At 37.8% G+C, this 25,982-nt stretch overlaps 1 protein-coding gene across 2 annotated transcripts in view; it reads right to left on the bottom strand.

Annotated features, from left to right (window-relative positions):
• The window catches only part of itga9 (integrin, alpha 9), a 92,697-nt gene that overhangs the window by 2,787 nt on the left and 63,928 nt on the right, over window positions 1-25,982 (bottom strand). Inside the window, exons 19-27 of one of the 2 annotated variants that reach the window (XM_079634986.1) lie at window positions 18,693-18,779; window positions 18,517-18,596; window positions 17,384-17,473; window positions 14,789-14,897; window positions 13,111-13,218; window positions 7,028-7,153; window positions 6,654-6,773; window positions 6,081-6,179; window positions 4,205-4,324 (exon numbers count right to left, since the gene is read on the bottom strand). In XM_079634986.1, the coding sequence (XP_079491112.1) occupies window positions 4,205-4,324; window positions 6,081-6,179; window positions 6,654-6,773; window positions 7,028-7,153; window positions 13,111-13,218; window positions 14,789-14,897; window positions 17,384-17,473; window positions 18,517-18,596; window positions 18,693-18,779 (939 nt within the window). The remainder of the gene's footprint in view (window positions 1-4,204; window positions 4,325-6,080; window positions 6,180-6,653; window positions 6,774-7,027; window positions 7,154-13,110; window positions 13,219-14,788; window positions 14,898-17,383; window positions 17,474-18,516; window positions 18,597-18,692; window positions 18,780-25,982) is intronic. The other variant, XM_079634987.1, reaches the window with a different exon arrangement.

Here is a 25,982-nt window from a genome sequence, read left to right as displayed (position 1 = left end):
CAACAATATTCATACATCTTATAAATGTACAATAGCAATGGTATTAGGTGTCATCAATGCCTGGATTGAATGTGTACACATGAATATTTTGAATTGCTAATGAAATTTGAGCAACAGCAGAGGGGAAGTTTTTTAATGAATAACTATATAGTTGCAATACAAACAAATTATTCAACCCCCATTGCAAATCAGGATTTAGTTTTTGGCAAAATTTACGGACTTTCAGCTGTTTGCAGTGAACAAATCAAACAAAAGTAATTTAAATATCTCAACACAACAAATGTGGTTTCCCCAAATTCAACTGAAAATGCAACTTTTAATGACTTCTGCAGTTTCATAATTATTCAACTCTTCATGGCAAGCATCTTCAGTGCTTAGTAGATCCTCCTTAGGCTGTTGAGCTGCTGCAAACGAGATGTAGAACCAGACGCCAGCTTCTGGCAGAGTTTCTGGGGAATCTTAGCACACTACTCATGAGCAATGTCCTCCAGTTCAGTCATATTCTTGGGTTTGCCTTCTTCAAATCCCACCAGAGACTTTCTATGGGGTTTACAGTAAGTCAGGTGACTGTGATGGCCACTAGAGACTTCTTCTGAAACCAAGGAATTTGAGGTATCGGGATCGGTGTCCTGTTGGAAGATCCAATGACGCTCAAGCTTCAGCTTCCTCACTGACGGAATGAAGTTTTCTTATAGGATTTCCTGATACTTCAATGAATCCATCTTGCCTTCCACACGCTGCAGGTTTCCAGTGCCAGAGGATGTAAATCAGCCGCAGAGCATCACTGAGTCCCACCATGCTTAACTGTAGGCAGAGTGTTCATTTCACGCCGCTGATCCATAGGGCCGAAAAGTTCCAGTTTTGCAAAACTTCTGTGGCTTATTTATATGATTTTGAGCAAATTGGAGCTGACTTTTCATGTGCTTTTGGGTCAGTAGTTGGAGACATGCGTTTAGTACATGTCTACTGTGCAGCTGAAACCTCAGTGCTTGTGGCCAGCATGTCTTGCTGCAGGTCTTTTGCAGTCACTCAAGGGTTTTTCTGAACCTGCCTTCTCAGAAATCTGGGTTACACTTAATTTAAAGGTGTCATTGTTACAGTGTAATTATATATTTAAGTACTGAGTAATATTAAGCAACTACCTACATACTGTAGGGTTAGGGTAGGATTATGATTTGGGTTAGGGTTAGTTGCATGTAATTATGCATAATTTACTGTTATTATTATGGTAAGTACATGTAACAAGGACACTGTAAAATAAAGTGTTACCAAAATCTGGTTGCAGCCATTAATTGCTTCCCTTTTCTGCCCCGTCCAGGTAGTGTAACCACTGTTCCCTTAACTTTGAACTTGCAAACTATGCATCCAACGGTGTCTCTAGGAACATTTAGTGCATTTGCTATCTTTTTGTTCCTTGTTTGTGAAGAGCGATGAAATCTTCTCTTAACGTGTTGGACCATTCTTTTGACTTCTATTTCGTGTGTGCTAGCTCAAGCACACCTGGTGCAACTAATGAAGCCTTTCATTAGTTGCATCAGGTGTGCTTGAGACAACACCTTTTTTGTTGTTGTTGCAGATTTGTGCTGTTGTGAAGGATTTTATTCAGGGGGTTGAATAATTTTGAAACTGCAGAAGTCATTAAAAGTTGCATTTTCAGTTAAATTTGGGAAACATTTGTCCTGTAGCTCAAACAGTGGAGCATTGGCGCTTGCAACGACAAGGTCATGGTTCGATTCCCAGGGAAAGCAAGAACTGATAAGAAAATAAATGTGTGAAATGCAATGTAAGTCGCTTCACATTATGAAATAAATGTTTTTCTCCAAAACACGTTGGCCACAATTACTTTTACTTTTACTTAAATGAAAGGTTAGATTTTTGCCAATTTTTTGAATGAAAGATCAAAAGGATAAACGATGCAGATTTATTTTTTACAGCCATTTTTGATCATATTTACAAGGGGTATGATTAATTTTGAGCACGACTGTGTATATATATATATATATATATACACTCTAAAAAATGCTGGGTTGTTTTAACCCAATTTTGGGTAAAATATGGACAAACCCAAATGTTGGGTTAAAAATGTAATTGAAAAACCCAATGGCTGGGTTTGTCCATATTTTACCCAAAATTGGGTTGAAACAACCCAGCATTTTTTAGAGTGTATATATATAAACACAGTGGAATATGGTGCAATTTAATGTATGGAAAACTCCTTTGTGTTTCTCAGAAGAAAGAAAATCACAGATTCTGAGCAACAAGAGAGTAAATGATGTCATTTTTGAGTGAACTATCTCTGTGTAGTTCGAGCCAACGGAGCGGCTGGGAGTCAGATAAATAGTGGGATGGGCGACACAGATAGCGCTACTGTAAAGGAAATGTGCTGTTCCTCTTCCTGTGACTCAACAGGTTTGTCTTTGTTTGAATGCGGTTTATTGATTCAGACCCCGGCTCTCTCCAGGCATTTCCTGAAGCTGGAGTAGCTGGACATGTGCAGCTCATGTTGAGGAGGTTTACTTTGGCAGTTTGGGGATTTGGGGGGGAAAGTATCCCTACACCAACATTCCAGGATTTGCTCTAGTATTCCCGCTGGAAAGTAATGGAGTGGAAAAGAAAAGAAGGTCTTGTTCGAGAAGCCTTGAAATCCGTTCGATTCACTTTTATGTGTATGTGTAAATTATTGTCAGCGCTGTGTTTTGTTCACTTTACAGTCGGTCTAAAGCTCTCTATTGACCCCTCAGGCCAAGAAAAACAACAGTAGTGTGTGAATGAGGGTCTAAGGGACATGTGACCCAATACATGACTCCCGCAAAGTCTAGCTGAGGGAAGTATATTTCCAAACTAAAGTGGCTCTGTACTTTTACTTTGCACAATGACAATAAAGTTGAATCTGAATCTAAAGTACCAAGACCATCAATGCACTAATTATAATCCAAGTCGTCATTCATGTACTGCATCATTTCACTGAGGTTTTGTTACTGTACTTCAAACAAAAAACAGATCATCCACATCCGTTTAACTGTGCCTTTTTTTGTCAGAGGATATTAAAAGCAACCCAGTGCTAATTTAACTGTAATGGGACGCTGCACATGAGCAGGTGGTTGTACTCTTTCAACACACCGTGACCTGATGGGTCACATTCTCTGCTGACATTTACTTTGCAAGAACTGAACTGCTGTCTAACAGGAACCACTTCAGGCTTTTGATTTGTACTGGGTCTCATGTGAAAAGACAAAGTGAACATGACAAGCAAACAAGCTCATTTGGACTGGACGTCTCTGTGTGTTGGAGCAATGAGGGAGGACACCTAGTATGAGCATGTGTATGGTTCACCATCTTCTGTTGATTCTGGAATAATGTTTATTCAGCATAACGCTAAAATCAAGAGAAATGACGTGTTGATAATGTTGTTCACGCTGTTGTACTCAATCCTCAAGGCCTTAGGAACGATCTGAAAAGTGTGGCGTACACGAATCATAAAGCTTTTCAGCGTGGCTCATAAATAATAATTAGTTGCCGTATAGCAGATAAGTGTGCGGTAACACTAGTCGATTACTGTTTACCCGATTCAGTCCTGTGTCCAGTGTAAATATAACTTGTTTGTTTACAAGTAAACTCCATTTACTACCTTTTCATTTAAGGCCCAATGAAATAAGTTTAATTTCCCCCCCCAAATTCTGCGTATTTTAATTTATTTTTTCTGGATTCTGTGTTTTATGATTTAATACAAATTCATAAAACTAACATTACCTGTCAAAAATGTGTTTTTTAAATGTTTCAATATTTTTTGAAAGAAGTCTCTTCTGCTCACCAAGTCTGCATTTATTTAATAAAAAAATATAGTAAATATTATTACAAATTAAAAGAAAAATAGTGATATAGATTCATTGCATAGGTCTTGGTCTTACAGTCGCTGTTTTACAGTATGTGGACGGCTCCTATTTCTTCCTTTGCACAGTGACCGGAACTCATAAAATATGATTATTTCCCAAAAAGTGTGGGTGGTGAAATATCTAAACATGTTAAACGTTTGCTGCACTCCTGCCAACCCTAAATCTAATTCTAACCTACTTCTAAAATCAGAGAGAAATGCTGATAAGAATGTTATTCAAGCTCCTAAATCCAACAGCAACCTCGAATATTTCCTCCAGAACCAACACGGATGTTGATCCAGGAACATGTGTTGTCTAAAGCGGTACGGTACCTTCCAGAGCAGCACAGCGAGAAGCAGAAAGATGAGGATCCCAACCAGCAGACTGATGGCAATGATCCATCCCACCACGTAACCCCTGGGCTCCTGACTGTGAAGAGCCTCAAACACCAGCTGCAAGAGAGTGAACACACACACAACATTCAGCAGAGCCCGTCATAACCTCACTGAGTTAAATAAACATATTAGAGAACGTCATTCTCAGTGGGACCAAAGATCTGATTTTATAGACTGTATGATTCAGTGTGTCATTCCCTGAATGTTATAATGTCTGCGCTGAGTCTACAGTATATTAGGCATTGACTCAATCAAAGGGAAATGAGATTTCAAGTCAACAAATCAATCAAACACACATCCGTGAAGGTTTTGTAGAATTGTAGAATGTCAGTAAGAGGTCATTTATTTATCATTATCTAAGGATGCTATTCTTCTAAATAACACTCGAAACGCATACATACTGTACACAGTTTTATGCACAATATGTGTTATATGGCATACGTGCTTGCTGACCGTAAAATGTGGAAGAATTTCTCCTCTGAAAACCACAATGTACCATCACAAAAACACAGCGAGAGCAACAGTTCCTTCAATGGATCTGGATGTAAATGTTGCATGAAAAGCTAGCAGAAAATCCCAGTCTGGAGAGAGATGCCAGCCCAGATGAATCTCGCTTCACCTTATGACCACAATTTCACTCCTTGAATATGAGGGCCGAAATAAAATACCACAGGTCACGACCAGCAGTCATGTAAAATCACAAATGAGATCTCTTTAATATCTCAGTTGTTTCTTCTAAGCAGTAATGAAGGCCTTTGAAGAAGTGTCCTGCTTCTCTGATGTGTCTCCTGAGACCCCAGTATCTCCTCAGTATCTGTGTTATGATCTCTAGAAACTATAAACTCTGCTCAGATTTGCCAGTTTTTTTCCCCCAGCATTATTTATTTACTTTTAGGAGCTTCAGAGATGAAGTCGATCCTGAGCTATGAAAGAGCAATAATATCTTCCACTGTGTGCTGTGTCTATGAGATAAACAGTACTATAGCACTTCTATTCTTGTCTAACAATGGAAACTGAAGGGTAAGATATAAATATCACACTAAATATATCTAAAGCTGAGTTCAGCTGACTCAGTCGAACTCTAAAGTAAAGCTATAGTAGCATATAAAGGTTTAGCGGTCACAATCGGTCTGTCATTTCCAATTTGTCTAGGTGGCTGTGAACATGATGGAAATGATACATTTGAAGACTGCGTGGTATTAATGCAATTTCTAAATGAGAGTTGCATGTCCACCATTTGCCCGAGGGACTGTCTTGTGCAACTTAATAAAAGATTGCTCTGGGACTGATGCATTTCCTAAGTGCCGAGGCCAGAAGGGGCACAGACCCATTAAACACCCCTATTAGGAATTGGCCAGCACACTGGTTGAAACCGGGTCAGAAACCCAATCAGCTGAATGCAGGTCTGAGTGAGATGCCATGGCACCAGACACCATCAGCTCCACTGAAACACGTCCCATATTCCTCCAATCAATCGGCACGCCGAGGTCTGCAGAGTTAGAGGCGACTGTTCCTGAGCACAGCTGTAGAGTAAAAAAAGCCTCCTACTCCCAGAAGAACAGCAAACTCGACCCACATCTACTGCGAGTTGATGAGCTCCGAATCATGCAAACGGACATTTTAATTCTCTTCCGTGCATCAGGGGTCCTGATCGGTTTCAAAGACAATAATCATACCGGTTTCAATCGCACAAGGAAAACCACTAGCATGTCGGCTTGAGTCTTCTTGAGTGTATTTACAGTAACGGTACAAATATGCTTGGCAAGAAATGCCTGACTGTTGGATTAGATTATTCATCCATTTGATCACTTACAGAAATCTCCTCTGGAAGTCCGTTGGACACCTCCACGGCCCTGTCGTCCAGCTGGACGTGACCTCGCGTCACAAACTGGATCACAGAGGAGCTGTCCTGCTAACCACACATAAAGACAGACACATTTACAGACAGACACAAAGCCCAATTTAAATCAGTCTAATTGATTAATGTTAAGGCACTGCTCAATTGTTCCAGTTACCATGTCTTTTTTGTAGCAAAATATTGTGTTAAAACTGTTGTTTAGCACTGATTTTGATTACGGTTTCTGCTTTATTAGTTGTATATTATATATATATTAATATACGCAAAGCTGAATTTTCAGCATCATTAATCCAGTCTTCAGTGTCACATGATCATTAAGAAATCTTTCTAATATGCTGATTTGCTGCTCAAAAACACTTCTTATGGTAGCCTGACTAGTTTAACTTTTAAATGATAATTTAGTATTAAATTCTGCAATATTTAAAATTTGAATCAGTAAATTAAAATCACAGAATTTCCTTCACCACACTCTCATGACTTGCATTGACATTACAATAACTTTTTTACATTATTAGGCCAATTACTCACCCTCTGTATTATTTCAGTGTTCAGTAGTATTTGCACATCTATACTTGTGGCCTCTTCTTTAGCCTGAGAGCCCAGACTGCAGGAAATAGTTAGACACGCTCTGCCAGGCCGGTCGCAGTCCTGTTGACACAGTATACCATCAAAATTCACCCGTTCAGCACAAAAACTGATGTGAAATGAGGAGAGTGTTTTTGGGGGCATTAGATGCTGTGAACCACTGCACTATTACAAATGCGTCGACAAAAAGGGCTGTCGAACTACATTAAATATGCAAATATGGCTTATTTCCAAACGCTAAATGCATTTGGATGCCATTTTCACACAGTGAGCTTCTTTTTTTTTTGTAACTATTCCCAATAAGTCCTTTGTCATACCAGAACTTTTCTTCCGGATTTGGTGAAGAAGGCAAAAATGGTGTGGAAGATGCTCTCCTTGTCCTGTGGGATTGTGCAGGGTTTGGGGTTCTTGTGCCACGTGCAGTTCCCTCGACCTTCTGATACCTGCAGACAAACAGAACAAGATCAAATTCATTGTGGGCGCATCTCACATTCAGTGTTATTTTAGCATCATTCATATACTACTTAGTTAACTATAATAAACCTGCTTACAGTTCCATTAGACAGTCCCTCCAGAAAAACGCATAGTTTTTTTGTGATTGTTGCGGGCAAAAATCCTTGATTATGCAGCACTTTTTCTTAAAAAATGCGATGGAATATGCGGGATATTTATGCAATTTTATGCGATGAAATTGCGGAAACTTGCAAAAACTGCGGTTTGATGAAAAAGAGAGAAAAAAAAAGAAGTAATTTCTTATTACTTCCTATGATAAGCAAGCATACTACATCACATAAAGTGCTGGGAATATTTAAGTTCTCATCTTGTTTTATTTCAGACCTTAATAAACACATGGCTCAAACTTGCAAAACATTGATGAGTCGAACAAGTTCTGTAACAAAATGAATATGCTACAACTTCTGTAAAAATGACAAAGTGGCAAAGTGGTTGTCCAGCGTCGACTTCCGCCTGTGGTCAAAATAAAATAGTACAAAATAATTTGCCCCCACTGTCATGTAACACACTGGGAAACTGCTTTGCGCGGTCTTTTGCGCTTATGTTTGTTAGCAAATGAGAATGATTTGCGGGCTTCATCATGGTTTCATCAGCATCGCGGGGAGGGGTTTGCAGCTTTTCAATGATGTCGCGCAATTACGTCACTTAATAACGTTCCCATGGCAACAGGGCAAATGGCTGCGCTTGTGTGAAGTAAACGCAACATTTTTCAACTTTCTGCTAAAATATATGTGACTTTTTGCAACGAAAATGCGGGGATTATGAAATCATGCAAGCCCGCATATTTTGCGCACGGAAATCTGCAATTTATGCGGCGAAAGTGCGGCGTATTTGAAAAAATGCGCCCCCCGCATAAATATGCGGACTTTGGCTGATTATGCATTGAATCATGCGATCGCATAATCGCGTTTTTCTGGAGGCACTGATTAGAGGCTTAAACACACTTAAACAGTGGAGCGTTGGCGCTTGCAACGCCAAGGTCATGGGTTCGATTCCCAGGGAAAGCAAGAACTGAGACTAAAAATGTGTACCCTGAAATGCAATGTAAGTCGCTCTGGATAAAAGCGTCTGCCAAATGCATAAATGTAAATGTAAAACAATGAATTACTGTTGCCACCATCAATAGAATATGTCCATAAACATATCAAAATATGTCCATTTATATTTTAAATCAAATTCTTTACATTTGCAAACTGCCAGTGGTTGGGTAGGATTATTGAAAGGTGATGTGCTGACATTGTAACTCATCCAGTGAGCTCAGAGTCAGACCTGCTGAGTAATTCAGATAACGAGAGGAAGTTCTTTCCCAGTGGGAGATCAGAAGCCTTTCTCTGACAGCGCGTCCCATCTGGAGTGATTTAATGTCCCGCTGCCCCCTCCACCCCTCTGGCCCCGGGGAACACTTCACCTCTTTCTTTAATTCGCATCCTTTCCAGTCAGACCTCCATAGAGTAAAGCATCTAAAGACCTCACATCAGGGGTGCCCAATCCTGCTCCTGGCGATCGACTGTCCTGCACAGTTCATCTCCAACCCTAATCAAACACACCTGAAGCAACCAATTAAGGTCTTCAGAGCACGTCAGGATCACTTGAAAATTAAAGGCAGGTGTGTTTGATTAGGGTTGGAGATGAACTGTGCTGGACAGTCGATCGCCAGGAGCAGGATTGGGCACCCCTGCCTCACATCGTCTTCTCTCAAGTCAAAGGAAAGGATCTCAGCCTGTTTCATGTACGACTTAACAAGCCTACTTTACAGCGAGTCATTTACTCCCGGGCTGATTTCCACTACAGTATCGTTTCAAAACCTAGTGACTTGCCTCCCTAGACAGCGCTTTTAGAAATATACAACCCAAGCTTATTGAATTGGCGACATAACTGTAAAATATTGCTTCTTTGCACGTTTGAATTGTGAAATGTCCAGTGAGTGCCACTAAATGTGCATTTAATTTTTATCCGAACCAGATGAACATGAATCTGGCAACATTTTATTATGTTATTATGCATAGCGACAGTTCAGGAAATGAAATGGTAAAAGATTAATGCTCTATCGCGTTTGAAAATAATGTACCACATACAATAAACCCAACCGACAGTGTTGAGAAAAGCAAACGTGCACAAGGAACATTTTTAGTTTGCTTCTACAAATCTTTGAGCTCTTATTTAGTGATTAGTGTTTCACAGGACTGCGTATTGTAAGTGCAATTCTGTACCAGGTGAGCTATCGAACAATGGCTTCAGAAGAAAAGTCATACATATGGAGCCGATTATGTGATGCAAACTTCAAAATGTATTAGTTTACAAATCATGTACTATGGTAAAAGTGTTGTGAGGTCACAACAGTATTATCCCAGAAACCGTGCGGAAATAATCCTTTATTAATAGCCATTGAAATCATAATTTGTGCGAAAAGGATTGAAAATAGTTAGTGTTTTACTGCAGTGCATAAAAAAAAGTATGTATACAATTTGCAAAAATGTAGGTAGAGGCAAATTTTTCCAATGAGTCTATATACTGTATGTGCGCTCTCAACACGAATGTCAGTCCAAATAATAGGCAGTAAAATCAGGCCAGAAGTATACACTATACAATTATGTGAATGCAAACATTTCTGGCTACACGAGATAAACTGTGTAAACTGTAATGCAAAAGCACATGTTCAGTATGTTAAAAAAAACTGTACTTGCCAATCATCCACTTTTTGCAAGCATTTGCTTTTGTTAATAAAATAGGTCCTCTTTTGCTGTTAGAGGTCACATTAAACCCAAATTATATATATATATCTTTCATATTTTAGTCTAAGCTATAATAAAGTTTTTTTTTTTTTTTTGGCTCTTTGCTGTTTTTCAAAGTGTCGATTTCTGGCGAATTGCATGTAAACCAATGGGGGTCAATTTGACCCCTAAAACACCACTGCAGAAACAAACTGTATGCATTTTGTGCATACTACACTACACACAACTACACTGTATCTACACTGACATTTTTTTTAACAAAGAAATGGCAAGTAACACATTAGATTACGGTAAACATCAAATTTTGAAGTAGAATGACTGAAATGTTTTCTTATAAAACAAACTCCAACAATCTGTTTTATTAATAACTTTCAAAAATAAGTTTTACAGTGTGTGTGTGTCGCAACTTGCACATTCATGACCCTGAAGGTGAAAAAGTCAAATGAATAATTTAACTAGTGTTTGAAGCAGTTTAAATGCGGGTCAAATTGACCCGAACACAAAAGCAGGGTTAAAGCATGTTTGTGGCATTGGAAGGTAGACTATAACCAGCTCTAGGTTTGGAAAAAAGCTATGTCACGTAACCCTCACTAATTTGAGACATCTCCTCAGCGTCGAGGGACCAGCCCAAACTGTTTATGTAAAAACGCCCCATATGTTCTCAGCCATGTGAGCAGTGGAATTCCTCCACGTGTGCATTTTTAATTAGGCCGAGTGTTTGTGCGGTCCGTGGGAACATCCCCTCCTCGGGTTACCCGGCATTGCCACTGTGCTACAGGTTAGTCAGGGTGAACAGAAGCTTTCCCCCAAGTGTCCCATTCCACCCTTTCGTGCAAGCCGTCTAATCCCACGTAAGTGATTCCATATGGGGCGTACAGGGTGGGATACAAACCCCCCCTGTCCTCCCATTCACAGTCAACAGGTTGATCCCTTCCCTGATCTAGTAATATGGCCGCTGTAAGGGTTAAATCAACATTTCAATGCGGTGCTGGTCTTGAATTTCTGCCCTCGATATGAAGCTTGTTGTGAGTCTAACTTAGGCACTATCCATGGCACCTCGTCTATAAGCCTGAGGATGTTGACCTCTCTAAACTCCACACTGTATGTGAAAAGAACATAATCAACACGTCGCCCTCATTTCTATAGATACGATATAGAAAAAGCCTAGCGCTGTATATTTAGCTGAAAAATCTAAACATGCAACAATTGTGACATTTATGAAGTACTTTATAAGGTAAATATAATACATGTAATCTCATACTTAACCTTAAGTAGAAAAAATGTTTTACACGTAATATATTGTAAGTAAGGCAAAATTGACAATGGACTGTTGAATTATTGAAAAAGTGAATGCATGTAATATAGGCATAATGCAACAATCCAGGATGAGTTGTTCTACTTGTACCATGATTGCCACATGTACGTTTACATCAAGACATTTTCCAAGATTTTTTTTTCTCTTAAAGTAACACTAAGTAGCTTTTCAACCTTCATAATATATTTCCAAGACCCTTGTGATGGTACATCGACTTAAAATAAGTTAAATGACACGTCTGCCATAGCCTGACGGGGTCTGTATCGCTTTTACTGGCACTATGTAACTTCGGGTTTCGGGTCGGAACCCGTGCACAAAAAGAACTACAAAATTCGAGTGCTTTACGGCATACGTCACTCCCCCCCACCACTTCCTCAAATTCGGACGCGTTTGTAAGCGTAAATCATGCATCATACTCTACCTTGTCTGTGGCCATTGTTGATTCCAAAGCCGGTGCTGGAGATCAACAGCGAGCGTGCGTGTGCGTGCGCGTGTGCGACAGCCAGGCTGCGGTAGGCTAAATTATTTACGACAGCGCTAATGGACAATTCAGCTTCCAACCAGTAGGGCGACCGCAGAGGAAATGTTACTTGGTGTTACTTTAAGGCGAGACACGGCAGGCAAAAACATTGTTATTTTTTCACTGGTCAAATTTTAGATTTTGGGATATTTGTCTTCAATAACACGTCTTCTTTCAGACTTCTGGTGCAAAAAAGTCAGAAATACACATTTAGGTCTTTATTTAACTACACTTTGTCTCTGTTTGCGTGTGTAGATTCACATACACCCGTCATCACATACACCTTTGGGAAGCTCTCTCTCTCTCTCCTGTACAATGCTGTCGGATCCAAATATGGTCATTTCCTTTTTATCAGCAACCAATCGTGAAAGTAAAAGGGGGGATTTAACTCTAAATTTAAATCTTTAAAGCCCGTTTTCTCAAAAAGACTTTTCTCTCATACTCCAATTATATACCAGTTATATTATGAAGACATTCACAGAGGGATTTGTAAATATATTATTCCTAGCCTGATTTATATAACATTTTATTCCAAAAAAACATGGCGAAAATCTAATTTTTAAGGCTATTGACAATATATTCTGATTTACAGGATAACAAAAGTAGATATCCATAAATCCCTCTGTATTTTCCCCCCCATTTAATATGTAAACACAATGACTTTTTTTTTTTAACCTGGCTTTATCCAATACTCAGATTTCGTTTTTTTCAAAATATATGCAAATTAGCACATATTTAATTAGATAATGCCTCATTTGCATATTTAAACATTAAATTACAGAAAACTTTTAAGACATTTTTTTCTCATCTTAATGTAGGTAATCAACTGGGAAAGTTTCATGGTGATATCTGCTAGTTGAAAATGTTACCCTATTCACCTGTAGTGTCTCGCCTTAAACACTCTCTATAAGTCTGTTCTTACGCTGACACTCATCAAGGCTGCAAAATCATTTCAAAAGTGTCTGTAACTGATTCAGATTCATAAACAAATAATATATGTAAGAAATAATTGATGATGGGGTCATGAAATTGACAGTGGCAATGCAGATATGACGCAATTGCGTTAATTTTGGTTTGCAATAAAAGCTGCTCCACATGAAAGAAATAAAGAAATAATGAATGAATGAATGAGTGAAGTGACATGGAAATTATTCAAACCCTCTGAGACTTGGTCAGCCAATCACAAATCAAAAATGCCATGGTGTGACACAAAATACCTCAGAAGAACAGCTTACAGCAGAAACAAATGACATTTAGATGAGAAGGTGCTGAGAATGAAGTCTAGCTAAATAAACAACAGCATCAGTGGCAGGAACTCACTTGTGTGTCAATGATATGGAACATATCTGGTCCGTTCCCAGCCAGGCGGTTGGGTATCCTGATGTCCATCGTGGAGCCTGGAAGTCTGCTGGGCCCATTGTTTATCACCTACACAAACAGCACACGGGAAACAGATTTAAACTGGGATCTATGCTCAGCACAACAACTAACTGCTAATGAATCACAGCAAATAGTACACGTCATATTCATTTAAAGCACATTATAATGCAGCTTGGTTCTGGACTGGACATTTTAAAGTCAAATTACGATACTAATTGGACCCTTTTTTACATTTCCAGGGTTTCCAGAAGCAGAAGTTGCTATAGTTGGGTATTGAACGGAAGCTACACTGTAAAAAAATATTTTCATGATTATCACAACTTTTTATCTTTTGTCAAATCAACTTCGATAACTAATGTGTGAAGATAACACTATTTTGAGTTTCTGTTTATTAAACCATTCTTCTTCATTGTATTAACTCAAATTTTTAATTACAATGAACTTAAAATTTTAAGGCAACAAGGTAACTTACTTTTTTAAGTTAAAATAACTTTTTTTTTACAGTGTACATTTGACCCAATAGCAAAAAAAAAAAAAAAAAAAAAATCATGATAGTGCTGCTATGACTTTCCAAAAGAGGAAAAAATGAGAGATTGATTATGTTGGTCAGAAGAGAGAAAGACGTCAAAATTGCCATCACTCTCTCAGCAGTTATTTAGCCCCGAAAAAGACCCAAAAAATTAGTTTTGTGCTTTTTTTTCTGCTTTTCATTTGAGTTTTAATTTATGTTTACTGGACAGGTACGTTTTGCCTCAAAACTCCATAAAAAATTCAGTATCAAGTATGTTTAATGTTACCCTCAATAAAACTGAATCAGTAAATTGAGCTGAATAATGACACTTCTGTAGAGCTGCTGCACAGCTGAAAATGAAATAGTTTTCTAATAAATGAAAACATAAAAAAATATTTTCTAGATTTGCAATGTTAAAAACTGTGGAAAGGCATAATCACAATCTGTGAAAGGGGTTTTATTGTCTTTAGGATATAACAATATAACATCCATTCAAACAAACAAACAAACAAACAAACAAACAGGGAAGGGGGAGCAACAGATATTATCAATAACTAAACAGACTGAGATAAAAAAAGAGGGGAGGGGGTATATCTCTAGTGCTTTGATTTAAACACAAAGCAATATTTCATATCTTTATTTATTCGGGAAATAATCATGTATAGCATACAGTTAACCAGTCATTATTATAAAGTAAACCCCTTCAGAGCACACGACACCCTGCTGGATCAGGGTCCTGGTCACTCTGTCAGGGTTTACCAGCCCGATCTCATCCCAAGGCGTCATATACTGACGCTTTTGACATATCGTCTACATCCAACGCACATGGCACCCTTTAGCGTCAATATGAGACGCAGATAGATATGGGCCAGAAGGCGCCTCCTAGCGGTCTAACCCTAACCCGGACCTTAACCCAACCATAACCGAACAAAGCTCTGTGCGTGTCATATTGATGCTAAAGGGTGCCATGTGCGTTGGATGTAGACGAAATGTCAAAAGCGTCAGTATATGACGCCCCGTTGGGTTTACTGTACATTAAAGTCTGAGTCTACAATAAAAAGTCTAGAAAAACTTCACATCTGAACAGCTTATGAACACATGGGATACCTGAAAGGTGAAGTTGAGCGGCTGAAAGCTGCACTCCATGTCCTCCAGCTGAAGGAAGCGTGATCGGTCCACTGAGTTTCCATACACAAAAGACGTAGGGTTGACCACACTGCAGAAACGGACACTCAGTTATATGGCAATCCTTCATTGTGCTATAATATTATGTACAAAGTCTTGATTTTGTTTTTGGGCTCTACTAGAATAGGTTTTCATGCATGAATGTTCAAAACACATTATTTTTCATATATTGTACATTGTTGCGGCTCCTCTCTTCCCAGTCTGTCAGTAACGCTCTGTTTAGTTCCTGTCCCTATAGACAAATTTCGAGCCGACGTCACGGCGCTAGCTGGAGGCAAAACAAAGGAAAACTGGAGCCGGACATTACAAACTAGCACAGATTCAACTACATAGTAAGGAGCTTAAATTATTATTATTAAATGTCATCTTGTTGTGTTGTTGGGTGCAAGAATCAGGCTGCAATTTTAATTTTTATCGCATAAGGTTTTCTAAACGTTTGTGATTATTTGTGAATCATCTATGATCGTATACATTGTTTTGATTGATTGTGACTAGACTTTTTGAAGAACCTGGTAAGAAAGGGTCATCAAATACATAGTAAAAAAATAAATATGCTGTAACTGGAATTTTTGATTTCTAGAAAATATTCACATCATTAAAATTGCGCCGTAATGTCACTCTTTACATTGTCGTCGTCTTGGCGCTGGCTATGCAGAACCTTGGGTCGTACCACACAAGTCTTGTACATTCAAGCACATAGTTATTGGCATCTAAAGATTTATATGCCCTCAGTTTCTCTTTACGCTCAGTTTCTCTATCGGGTCGGTGTAGTCAGGCTTCTCAACCGGAGGTAGCGTTAACGTTAATCACGTTAAACAGTGAGTGACCTTGCACATTAAGATAAAATCGGATTTTCTCCAGTCATTGTTAAAAAACAAGTTAACACAACTAGCAAACTAACATTAGTGAAGCGGCCAGAGGGACGTTCTGCCTCCACCTAAGCCCCCGCCCACAATAAACTTCACCATGTTTGCTAACTGAAAAGAGGTCTATGAAGCCCCTCCTTCTGAAAAGCACAATGTGCTCTGATTGGTTAGCTGGAGCAGTGTGTTGTGATTGGTCAAGCACTTGTTGAGCATGTTTGGGAAATGTCCCAGCCCTTACCATAACCGCCAGTTTCAACACACACTAACTAACTCAACCAGGCCCCGCCCCTTTATTCGGCGTATTCATTATTTAAATGAGGAATATTGTGACGTGTTCATTCCCGGAAGAAACTCAAGACTACAATGAAGGCGTTTCATGAGTTCAGAAACACTGACACTGATATAGAGGATAACTCCTGCTGGAGAAAACCTTTTTCATGCTCAAACAGAAACATTACACACTAAAGAAAGATGAACATGCAAAAAAGCATAATAGGAGCCCTTTAATGTGATTCATTTGATTGTAGCTTTGATCTATAATATAACGTAAGTGTGCCACTGTCTGAATACTTCATTTTAGTAAAACATTGCAGCTTTTATAGTTCAAACTCCTGGAAAATACTCCATGTCAGAAGAGTGTTGCATAGGTTTGTCTATATGTACTAAATACAATCTTTATATTCATAAACTGATTACAGAAACCTTCTAATACATATGAAGTTAACCTGCTAAATGACATAAAACAGACTTTGATCTGGTTTTACGTCGAACCTCTGCAGTTCGTGTTTATATATTGAAGTGTAGTCTCTGGCGCGCTCATCTAAAACATTACAGGGAGGACGTTCACATTATCAGGCTGTACATCTTGCTGAAGAACATGTTGTGTATTTAAGCATCATTCATCTCCGTGAAACAAGTGTCTGTGAGCCTTTAACTTTGAAATACTCCAGCGGTGCAAAAGAAACAGGAGCCAAAAAAAGAAATGTGCACATGAGAAGTAAATACTGAGCGGACCACATGTGTGTCTGGTGTTATCAGATGTCTGGCAGTGTGATGCACTACAAGCTGTTACAAGAATACACTACCAAATACAAGGAAAAGAAAACTCGGTTACACTTTATTTTAAGGTGTCATTGTTGCAGTGTAATGATATATTTAGGTACTGAGTAATAATAAGTAACTACATGTACTTACTATAGGGTTAGGGTAGGATTAGGATTTAGTTGAGGGTTAGTTGCATGTAATTATGTATAATTTACTGTTATTACTATGGTAAGTACATGTAACATAACAAGGACACAGTAAAATAAAGTGTTACCGAAAACTCTTATACAGTATCATGTACTTACACTCATGTTAAAAGCATGTATGAATTGATTTGTTGTGAAAGGAGATGTTGTGAAGAAAGCTCACTCTGGTCTTATGCATTCAATGAAAGTGTGTATACTGTATTTTTGTGCAGTTCCTCATAAGTTATCATTTGGCTCCAGAATATGGTGTACTGTACAAGTCATATAGACTAAATTTGAGGTATTTTAGGTTTTGTTTGAGATTCCACAGAGGAAAGAGAGTCAGACAGGTTTTGAATAACATGAGGGTGAATAAATAAGCAAGTAAACGTTTGCTTAAGCTCGTGAAGTGCAAGTCTTACCCTGTGATTGCGGTGTCCACCTCATGTATCAGCGGTATGGACAACTCCAGTGTGTTATCATGAAGTGTGCTATCATGTTCTGGATTGGCACTTAGAAAAAAAGAATAATAATATTGAACAAAGATTGTTATATTTAAATTATTAAGTTTCAAATCTTAAGTTGACAGTTTAACAGTTGAGCCCAAGCCTCCATTACAATTTTGAAAATGTCATTTTAAAACTAGAAATGAAGAAACGCTGAGTCGCTTCATTGAACGATTGCTCATATACAGTATACAGCAGTTTAGTTTGGGGTAAGTACGATTTTTTTCTTCTTTTATTCAACAAGGACGCATTCAATTGATCAAAAGTGACAATAAAGACATTTATAATGTTGCAAAAGGTTTCTTTTTCAAATAAATGCTGTTCTTTTCAACTTTATATTCGTCTACGAATCCTGAAAAAAATGATCAAGGTTTCCAAAAGAAAATATGAAGCAGCACAACTATTTTCAATATCGATCATCATAATAATAAATGTTTCTTGAGCATCATATTATATTGATTTTCTGAAGGATCATGTGACCCTGAAGACTGGAGTAATGATGCTGAAAATTCAGCTTTGATCACAGAAATAAATTATATTTTAACATATATTCAAAAATACTTCTAAAATATTAAGAAAATGATTGTTTTACTGTATTTTGTTTCTTTTAAAAACATAAAAAAATCCAAAAGTTAAACGGTAGTATTGGTGACGTAAGTTTTCAGCATGGTTATATATACAGTGTAATTGATTAAGTTTCCACTGTAAGATGGCAAAATATGCATTATGAGAGTTTTATTTTGCCTCACAGAGTGCTAGTTTTTACCACTTAAGTGTGTAATGCACATCTCTGAGCAAAGAAAACACATCTGGCCAGCATTAGATTCATATCACGACTTCAATATCAAGCAAAACCACTTAATTTCTCACAAATGAGCCAAATAGGGAAAAGTCCAAATGTCTAATATATCTAGTTGTTTCAAATATAAACATCATCATGACATTTATTAATGTAGGACTGATGATGTGAACCATGTGTATTTTAATCATAGAAACAAACCATGAACTTTTAAAGAGGGGGAAGTTCATTAAATCTGTCCAAAGCTCACCTTCTAGCGTGCACTAAAAACAGCAGCGTCTCATTCTCACCAGAGAGATGACTCGTGTCAAAAAGCACAGATAGATGGTACTGTAAAAAATTAAAAAAGGTTAATTGGAATTGCTCTATAATTAACAAGATCACTAAGAACATTATTAAGCTGTTAAACTGACGCTCCTGTCATACCTTGGTTTGTGCCCTCATGAAAGGAAATCCAACGCTGCACTTGAGGAAGTCCAGCTCTACCAGCATACAGGAAATGCCCTTCTCTTCCTGGAGCCGAAACAGACACAGAAAACAGCAAATGACAGTGAGAATAACCAGTCAAACCCTTCAAAAGCTCTACTAATTGGTACGGACCCCAGCAGAAAGTCTCAGCAACCGCAGTGCCGTCCTACAAAGCATGCCTTAAAAAACATCCAGAAAGAAAATCACTGATTCCCAGGCAAACATCCAGAAAGAAAGGCATTCAGAAGGCATACAAATGGTTTACCATTGAGTAAAAAAACTCTCGCAAGCTGGATTCAATATGCAGTAAATTATGTTTAGATCTAGAATTTAGTTCTGCAGAATTTTATTTTTATTTTTTTTATTTTTATGTTTAGCTCTTGCAATTTTTAGCAGTGCATACCCACGCCTCTCGACTGGTCGGCCAGATTTCAGAGAAGTTTAACATTTTCTGCAGCATCTACAACCTGTCGAAATGTGTCTCGCAAATGTGAACACTGGAAGAGTGTTGTGTAATGAACATGCCACGAGATGGATATTGTGCACAAGGCATTCGGCAAAAGTTTGAAGTCAGTCTTGGGACAACACCAGGAAAAAAAAATGTATGCACTAACTTTTTGGGGTTTAAAATAATTAATATTCACTTCAGTAATATCAGTGATTTAATTGCACTGACTATCTGAAGAGAACAAAATGTGAGCTCAATAATAATACTAACTTTTGCAACATCGACTTGTTGAACAGAAATGAACTAACACTGAACTGAATAATGACACTATTGGGTTCTGCAGAGCTGGTTCACAGATAAAAAATGTATTCATTTCATAACTGATGAACTTTGCAACATTAACACTGTTATTGAACTGAATTAAATCATCTCTAAACTGATTGAACTTAATAATAATGACAGTTGTCTTCTGTGGAGCTGCTTTATAGCTGAATTTGATTTGGTTTCACAACTGATGAATTTTACTGTTGTTTTCCTGATTATTAACGTGAAGATTCTTTGAAACAATCTGTATTGTATTAAGGCAGGGCTATATACATTTTTTTTTACCTCGACTTGACTAACCCATAAATAACTGTCCTCTCATGCGTTGTACAGTAACAGGGACAGTCGCCAGTGAGAGTTGAGAGCTTCTTCTAAACACAGCAGAGCCGCACCGGCTGGTTTGTGTAAACAGCTGAGATTGGACTCTGTGAGGGGTGAGCGTTCCTACAGCGAGAGTTCACGAAGCTGTCATTTTACAGAGCTGAGAGCGTAAAACACAGCTCTGATCCACTGATAAACCAGACAATGCAGAGGATGAGCGCTTAACTCTGGGATCTTCAGTTCCATGTGAGGTCTTGCACGTGTTCCCCATTCTTGAGTTTATACTGGAGCTATTCTTAGCGAGGTTGCAGCAATAACAAGAACTGCTGCCGGAGAAAATACATCAATAAATAGTCAAAAGTAGATGAGGGGGGTGCAGGAAAGCCTCATTTTTATGCACTTGGCAGCTCTCTGGGGAAGAGTTTGAGGCTTTGGCCTCACGTTTTGCACTGGTTTGGAGCGTTTACACGAACACCCTGGTTTCCCCATGCAGATTTGAGTATTGCTAATGCACAGCAGGGCACGTCAACTGGCGGCCTGCGGACTAAATATGGCCTGTTAATCATTTCTGTTCAAAAGCATTCAGTGGTGCTCAATTTGCGGTCTGTGGCCTATTTACACACCAGATCATGCATTTTTACATTTTTTGCCTGTAGGTCAGCTACTCTAGTTTCCCAGAATATTATTAGGCACAGATATTCAAATGTGTCTGATGCAATCTGATGTACACTACCGTTCAAAAGTTTGGGGTCATAAGATTTTAAATCTTAAAAAAAGAAATTAATACTTTTATTCAGCAAGGATGCATTAAATTGATCAAAAATGACAGAAAATGTATTTATAGTGTACAAAAGATTTATTTTTCACATAAATGTTATTCTTTTGAACTTTCATTTCATTAAAGAATCACAGATTCCTGTTTTTAACAATGATAATAATGAGAAATGTTTCTGGAATGATTTCTGAAGGATCATGTGACACTGAAGACTGCTGAAAATGCAGCTTTGATCGCAGGAATAAATTACACTTTCAAATATATATATAAGCTATTTTAAATTGCAATAATATTTCACAATATTACTGTTTTTACAGTATTTTGGTCTAAGTCTTACGGACCCGAACATTTTGAACGGTAGTGTTGAAGAAAACGAGTGTTGGATGTATCTTGAAAATATATGATAGCAATGCATTCTTAACCGTGGTCTGGGTTAAGTGAAAATTATAAAATGTGTTCTGTTTTTACTAATATTTTTCCTCACAAATTTCTCCATTTGTGCCCAAAAATGATCATGTTTACAGTTTATCAAAAACCTATTGGAATCGTTAGACATCTAAGCCAGATAGGACTTTAAAGGTGACCTTAACAAACATTTTATTACATTAATATATCAGACTCAAAATGCTACTATGTTATATATAGAGGGATAATGTTCTGTTCCCCATTTTTATTTACATAATATGTCCCTTGAACATAAGTGGTATAAGATCCCTCACGTACGATATGTGGCAAGAATATTTCAACATTATTTATACAGTCGTCTCCCTCTTGCTCAGCACTTTTTCTCAGTGAGGAGACGTGCTCTTTGTCTTCATCAAGTCGACTTAAATAAGCAACTCTCTGACACAACGTCCTCTAAAGCACTAACCGGAAAACCCCAGGACAACTCGAGTTCAATAAGGACCCCTATTTCCTAAAAGCGTCGCCAAACTAACAGTTAGAGCGGGCAGCAGAGAAGTGCACGTGTTTACCCATCAGCCACCTGGGCTGGGACAGTATCTGATGGGCCCTGCGGATCATGTGACATAATTTTATCTTATTATTTTATTTTGCAAGTTTATCTCTGTTTTATTTCAGCAGATTTGCAGGGATTGTGGAGGCCTGTGAGATTTATGCTCACCAAGGCGACATTTATTTGATCAAAAATACAGCAAAAACTGAAATATAATGTAAAAATAACAGTTTTTATATATTAAAATGTATGCTAATATATTCCTGTGATCGAAAGCTGAATTTTCAGCATCATTACTCCAGTCTTCAGTGTCACATGATCCTTCAGAAATCAGTATAATATGATGATTTACTGCTTAAGAAACATTTCTGATTATTATCAACATAGAAAACTTTTGTGCTGCTTAATACTTTTATGGAAACTGTGATACTTTTTTTCTGGATTCTTTGATGGATAGAAAGTTCAAAATAACAGAAATGATTTGAAATAGAAATCTTTGTAACATTATTAATGTATTTACTCTCAACTTTGATTAATTTAATGTATCCTCGCTGAATAAAAGTATTAATTTCTTAATAAAATCTTACTAACCCCAACTTTTTAACAATAGTGTACATAAACATGCTCCACAAGTGTTTCACAAGCACAAAGTGGCACAGTTTCATTTTCAAAATTGTATCTATTGTTTTATCATTTTGATCAAAAAAATTGGATTTAAATTATTATTCTTTTTTTTGTGTGCTTGTACTATATATATTTTTTTTCAAAGAAATGCCACTTCTCTAAATCTGTCCAGTGTTTGGTCACTACTGTTTCAGTAATTGTATTCCACCATGGCGTACAGGAAGGAAAGAGGTGTTTTTATTAAGTCACTACTCTCTGGTCTGTGTGTTATTAAACTGAAACATTAACAAATCTCAAATGATGTATGTATTGGCTGAGTCTCTCTAAAATAAACTTCATATCCAGACAGATTGTTGCTCTCGGCCTCGTCATTTAGCGCTTCAGTAACTCTAAAATAAATCGAATTGTTTCCGAGACACCAATTTAAAGGTCTTCGCTTCACCTTCCACAATCTAATAAAAGGACAATCCACCGTTTATCTAATTACAGTGAGTGTGTTTCTTCACAAGAGGGGCCCCGGGGCCACCTGAATGAGGCCATGGAGCTTCTGAAACCAATTCATTGCAGCGGATGGTTTGGGTTGCAAGACAAACACAGGGCCAACAGGACCTACTATAAAACAAGAGGCGAGCGCAAGTTCACACTCGGCATGATGGAAAGCTGAACTGGCCTAAGGGAGACGTTCTGGCCTGACCTCCGCCATGTGAAGACGGGTCACATCAACACAGACGACTTCTCGCGGCGTTGGTAATTAGACGGGTCCTGCTGAGCGTACAGTACTAGAACAGCAAACATAGTACGGCCACTGTCTTCTCACAATACACTTCCAGCTGGACCCCTGCATGCATCCTATTCAACAGTCATGACCAATTACTCTCAGAAGCACTGCAAAAACTGATCAGAATGAAACTCAAGACCGTAAAACAATGTTGAGTGGATCTGTGTCAAAACACAAGGATATATAGAGTGAAATCTGAGCACTTCAAAAACAAACAAATTAATTTAGAAGGATTTTGGAACGCAGAAGGAGAAGAAAACAAATGATGGTCAAATTACTAAATACATTAAGGCTAGACCAAACATAAACTATTTGGAATTCTTCACCTGAAAATAAAAATTATGTCATAAATTATTCACCTTTCCAAACCAGTATGACTTTTTATCTTCTGTGGAACATTTATTTATTTCGAATTTATGCAAAAAGAACATCCGACAAGAAAATGAAATCAAGTATACAAAACAAATCAAGTTAAACATAAAAAATTATAATAATTAACAATAGTTACAGCCAAATACTTTTTGTTTTTGTTTTGTTGAGTGTTCATGCTGCCTTTTTCCATGCATTGAAAGTGAATGAAGACAGATACCATCAAACTTCAAAAAGGGCAAATAAACATTGAATATGTTATATGCTATTGTTTGTCGAAAAGAGCGGCATTATTTTTTATATAGATTTATGGTAACACTTTATTTTAAGATGACGTGGTTACACGTTACTACATGTACTTACTATAGTAATAACTGTAAATTAAATTAATAACCTAAATCAAACCCTCTATAGTAAGTACATGTAGTAATGTGTAACTACGTCACCTTAGAATAAAGTAACCACATTTATTTATTTACATTTTATTTTTAAGAAAATCATACTGGTTTGGAACGACATGAGGGTGAGTAAATAAAACCAGAAAATTGATTTTTGGGTGAACTACTAAGTAGTATTACTATCGCAGTTATTGATAGTCCATTCTTGCTGCATCTGCATTTTTTCATCTTCTAAAATCAGTAAATCTAGAAAAGGTCACAATTAGGAGACACATGTCCAAATAGATATTATCCCTTAAAATTAGAGAATAACCATTAAAGTGCGTAATTCTGCTGCTTCGTTTCCCTCTTGAGAAGGTTGAGTTTATCACAGAGGTCCGTTTAGCAATCTTAAAGAGTTTCTCCATTATTGTCCAACTAAAGGAGGAAATGTTCTTGCTCATGCTACTGATAACCACAGAAAGCTTTTCAGCAGAGGAAGCAGACCGTGAGGGATTTCAGTGAGACGTGTTCTCGAAGCCTGAGATAGCGATACACTGACCAGCTGCAAGTGCTCTCATCAGTAACTGTGCACTTCCTCCTGTTTCCACAACTTCCTAACGCATATCTCGACATATTCTACACTCCTTTTTCCATTATGTCCCTTTAAATCATGGATATGATGACGGCATTTCCTTCTAAAGAAGATTCAAACTTGTCACATTTTCCATTTAACCTATTTGTCAGTATTTGGCACCGAGTTCAAGGCACACCCATGAGTCGCCTGGTGCGTATTACAAACAAGAGTGGCAAGAGCGCTGCAAACTTCAAACTTCAGTCTAACTGGCTTTACCCAATCTTCAGTCGTTTTTTATAACTCCACTGGGAAACAAATTGGTGTTTATCAGGCTGCTATAATGAACGCATCTGAAGGTACTTGTCCTGAGAAACTACTTTCTGGATTTGCAAATTTGCAAAGTTCTTCGCAATCAATCTTTGAAAAAAATTGAGGAATTTAGTTTGAAGCAGAAACTTCTTTGCTCACAAGTCACTTTGTCTAGTGGTTTTCCAAAGTTACTAGCCACTCAGCATTTTCACTGGCCACAATTTTGACATCGATACCATTGGGAAAAACTGCCATATAGATATTTTTTAATATGATCTCATAATTTGGCAGCAGCACAGGCGTAACTATCGGTAAGCAGGTACGCGGTTGCTTACGGGCCTGATTGTGATTGGAAGACATTGATTGACAGCCAGGGCCCCCTGTCGCATTTTACTACTTTTAGTCTGATCGCATTTTACTTTATCGCAAATTTATTTGAATAAATAATGACAACAACATATTTTACTGATCAATGAATACATATTTCAAACAAACAATGATGGATTTTGGTGTAATTTGTTTCGAATTGGGACTGGGGAATCCCCGGGTCCCAATTCGAATCCCGGATACGGTAAGTGAACATGCGTATTGCGTGCAAAACAGTAAAAAAGTTGAACTTGAGACAGACAATATCGATATGGAGTCGTCGTCATATTACAAACACAAAAGTGGCTTTCAAAAGCGAAAACGAAAAGAGGAATTGGAAAAATGAATGAGTAAATTACCAAAAATAGGAAACTTCTTTTAAAAGTTCACCAGCAGTGTTTTTTCACGTGTTATGGTGCGCATTCACCAGTGTTTTTTTTGTGTGTTTTTTTGGTGCGCGAAGGCTACTCATGATTTTGTCAGTCATCGCATCTCTTATATGCTGTGTCTCTATGATCCTATCCTGTCCTATTCATGGTAGCCTACTCGTGGACATTGCGTCATCGCGTGCTGTAGTAGGGGGGCCGCCTTGATAATCCTGCATACGTTTATTAAAGGAATAGTTCACTTTAAAATGAAAATTCTGTCATAATATACTCACCCTTAAGTTGTTTCAAACCTGTATGAATTTCTTTCCTCTGCTGAACACAAAGGAAGATATTTGGAAGAATGTCAGTAATCAGACAGTTTCTGGGTCCCGTTGACTTCTATAGTAGGAAAAAAATACTATGGAAGTCAATGGGACCCAGAAACTGTCTGGTTACTGACATTCTTCTAAATATCTTTCTTTGTGTTCAGCAGAGGAAAGAAATTCATACAGGTTTGAAACAACATGACTGTGAGTATATGATGACAGAATTGTCATTTTAAAGTGAACTATTCTTTTAAGTATAGCTCGTTACGCCACTGGGCAGCAGGTTTATTAGACTGTGGTCATTTTAAGACCTGACGCACTGATCCATTAT

This window comes from Phoxinus phoxinus, assembly GCF_949152265.1.
Source record: "Phoxinus phoxinus genome assembly, chromosome: 14".
Classification (NCBI taxonomy): Eukaryota; Metazoa; Chordata; class Actinopteri; order Cypriniformes; family Leuciscidae; genus Phoxinus; species Phoxinus phoxinus.
Note: the sequence above shows the minus strand (reverse complement) of the source record. Positions and strands in the feature narration are given on the sequence as shown.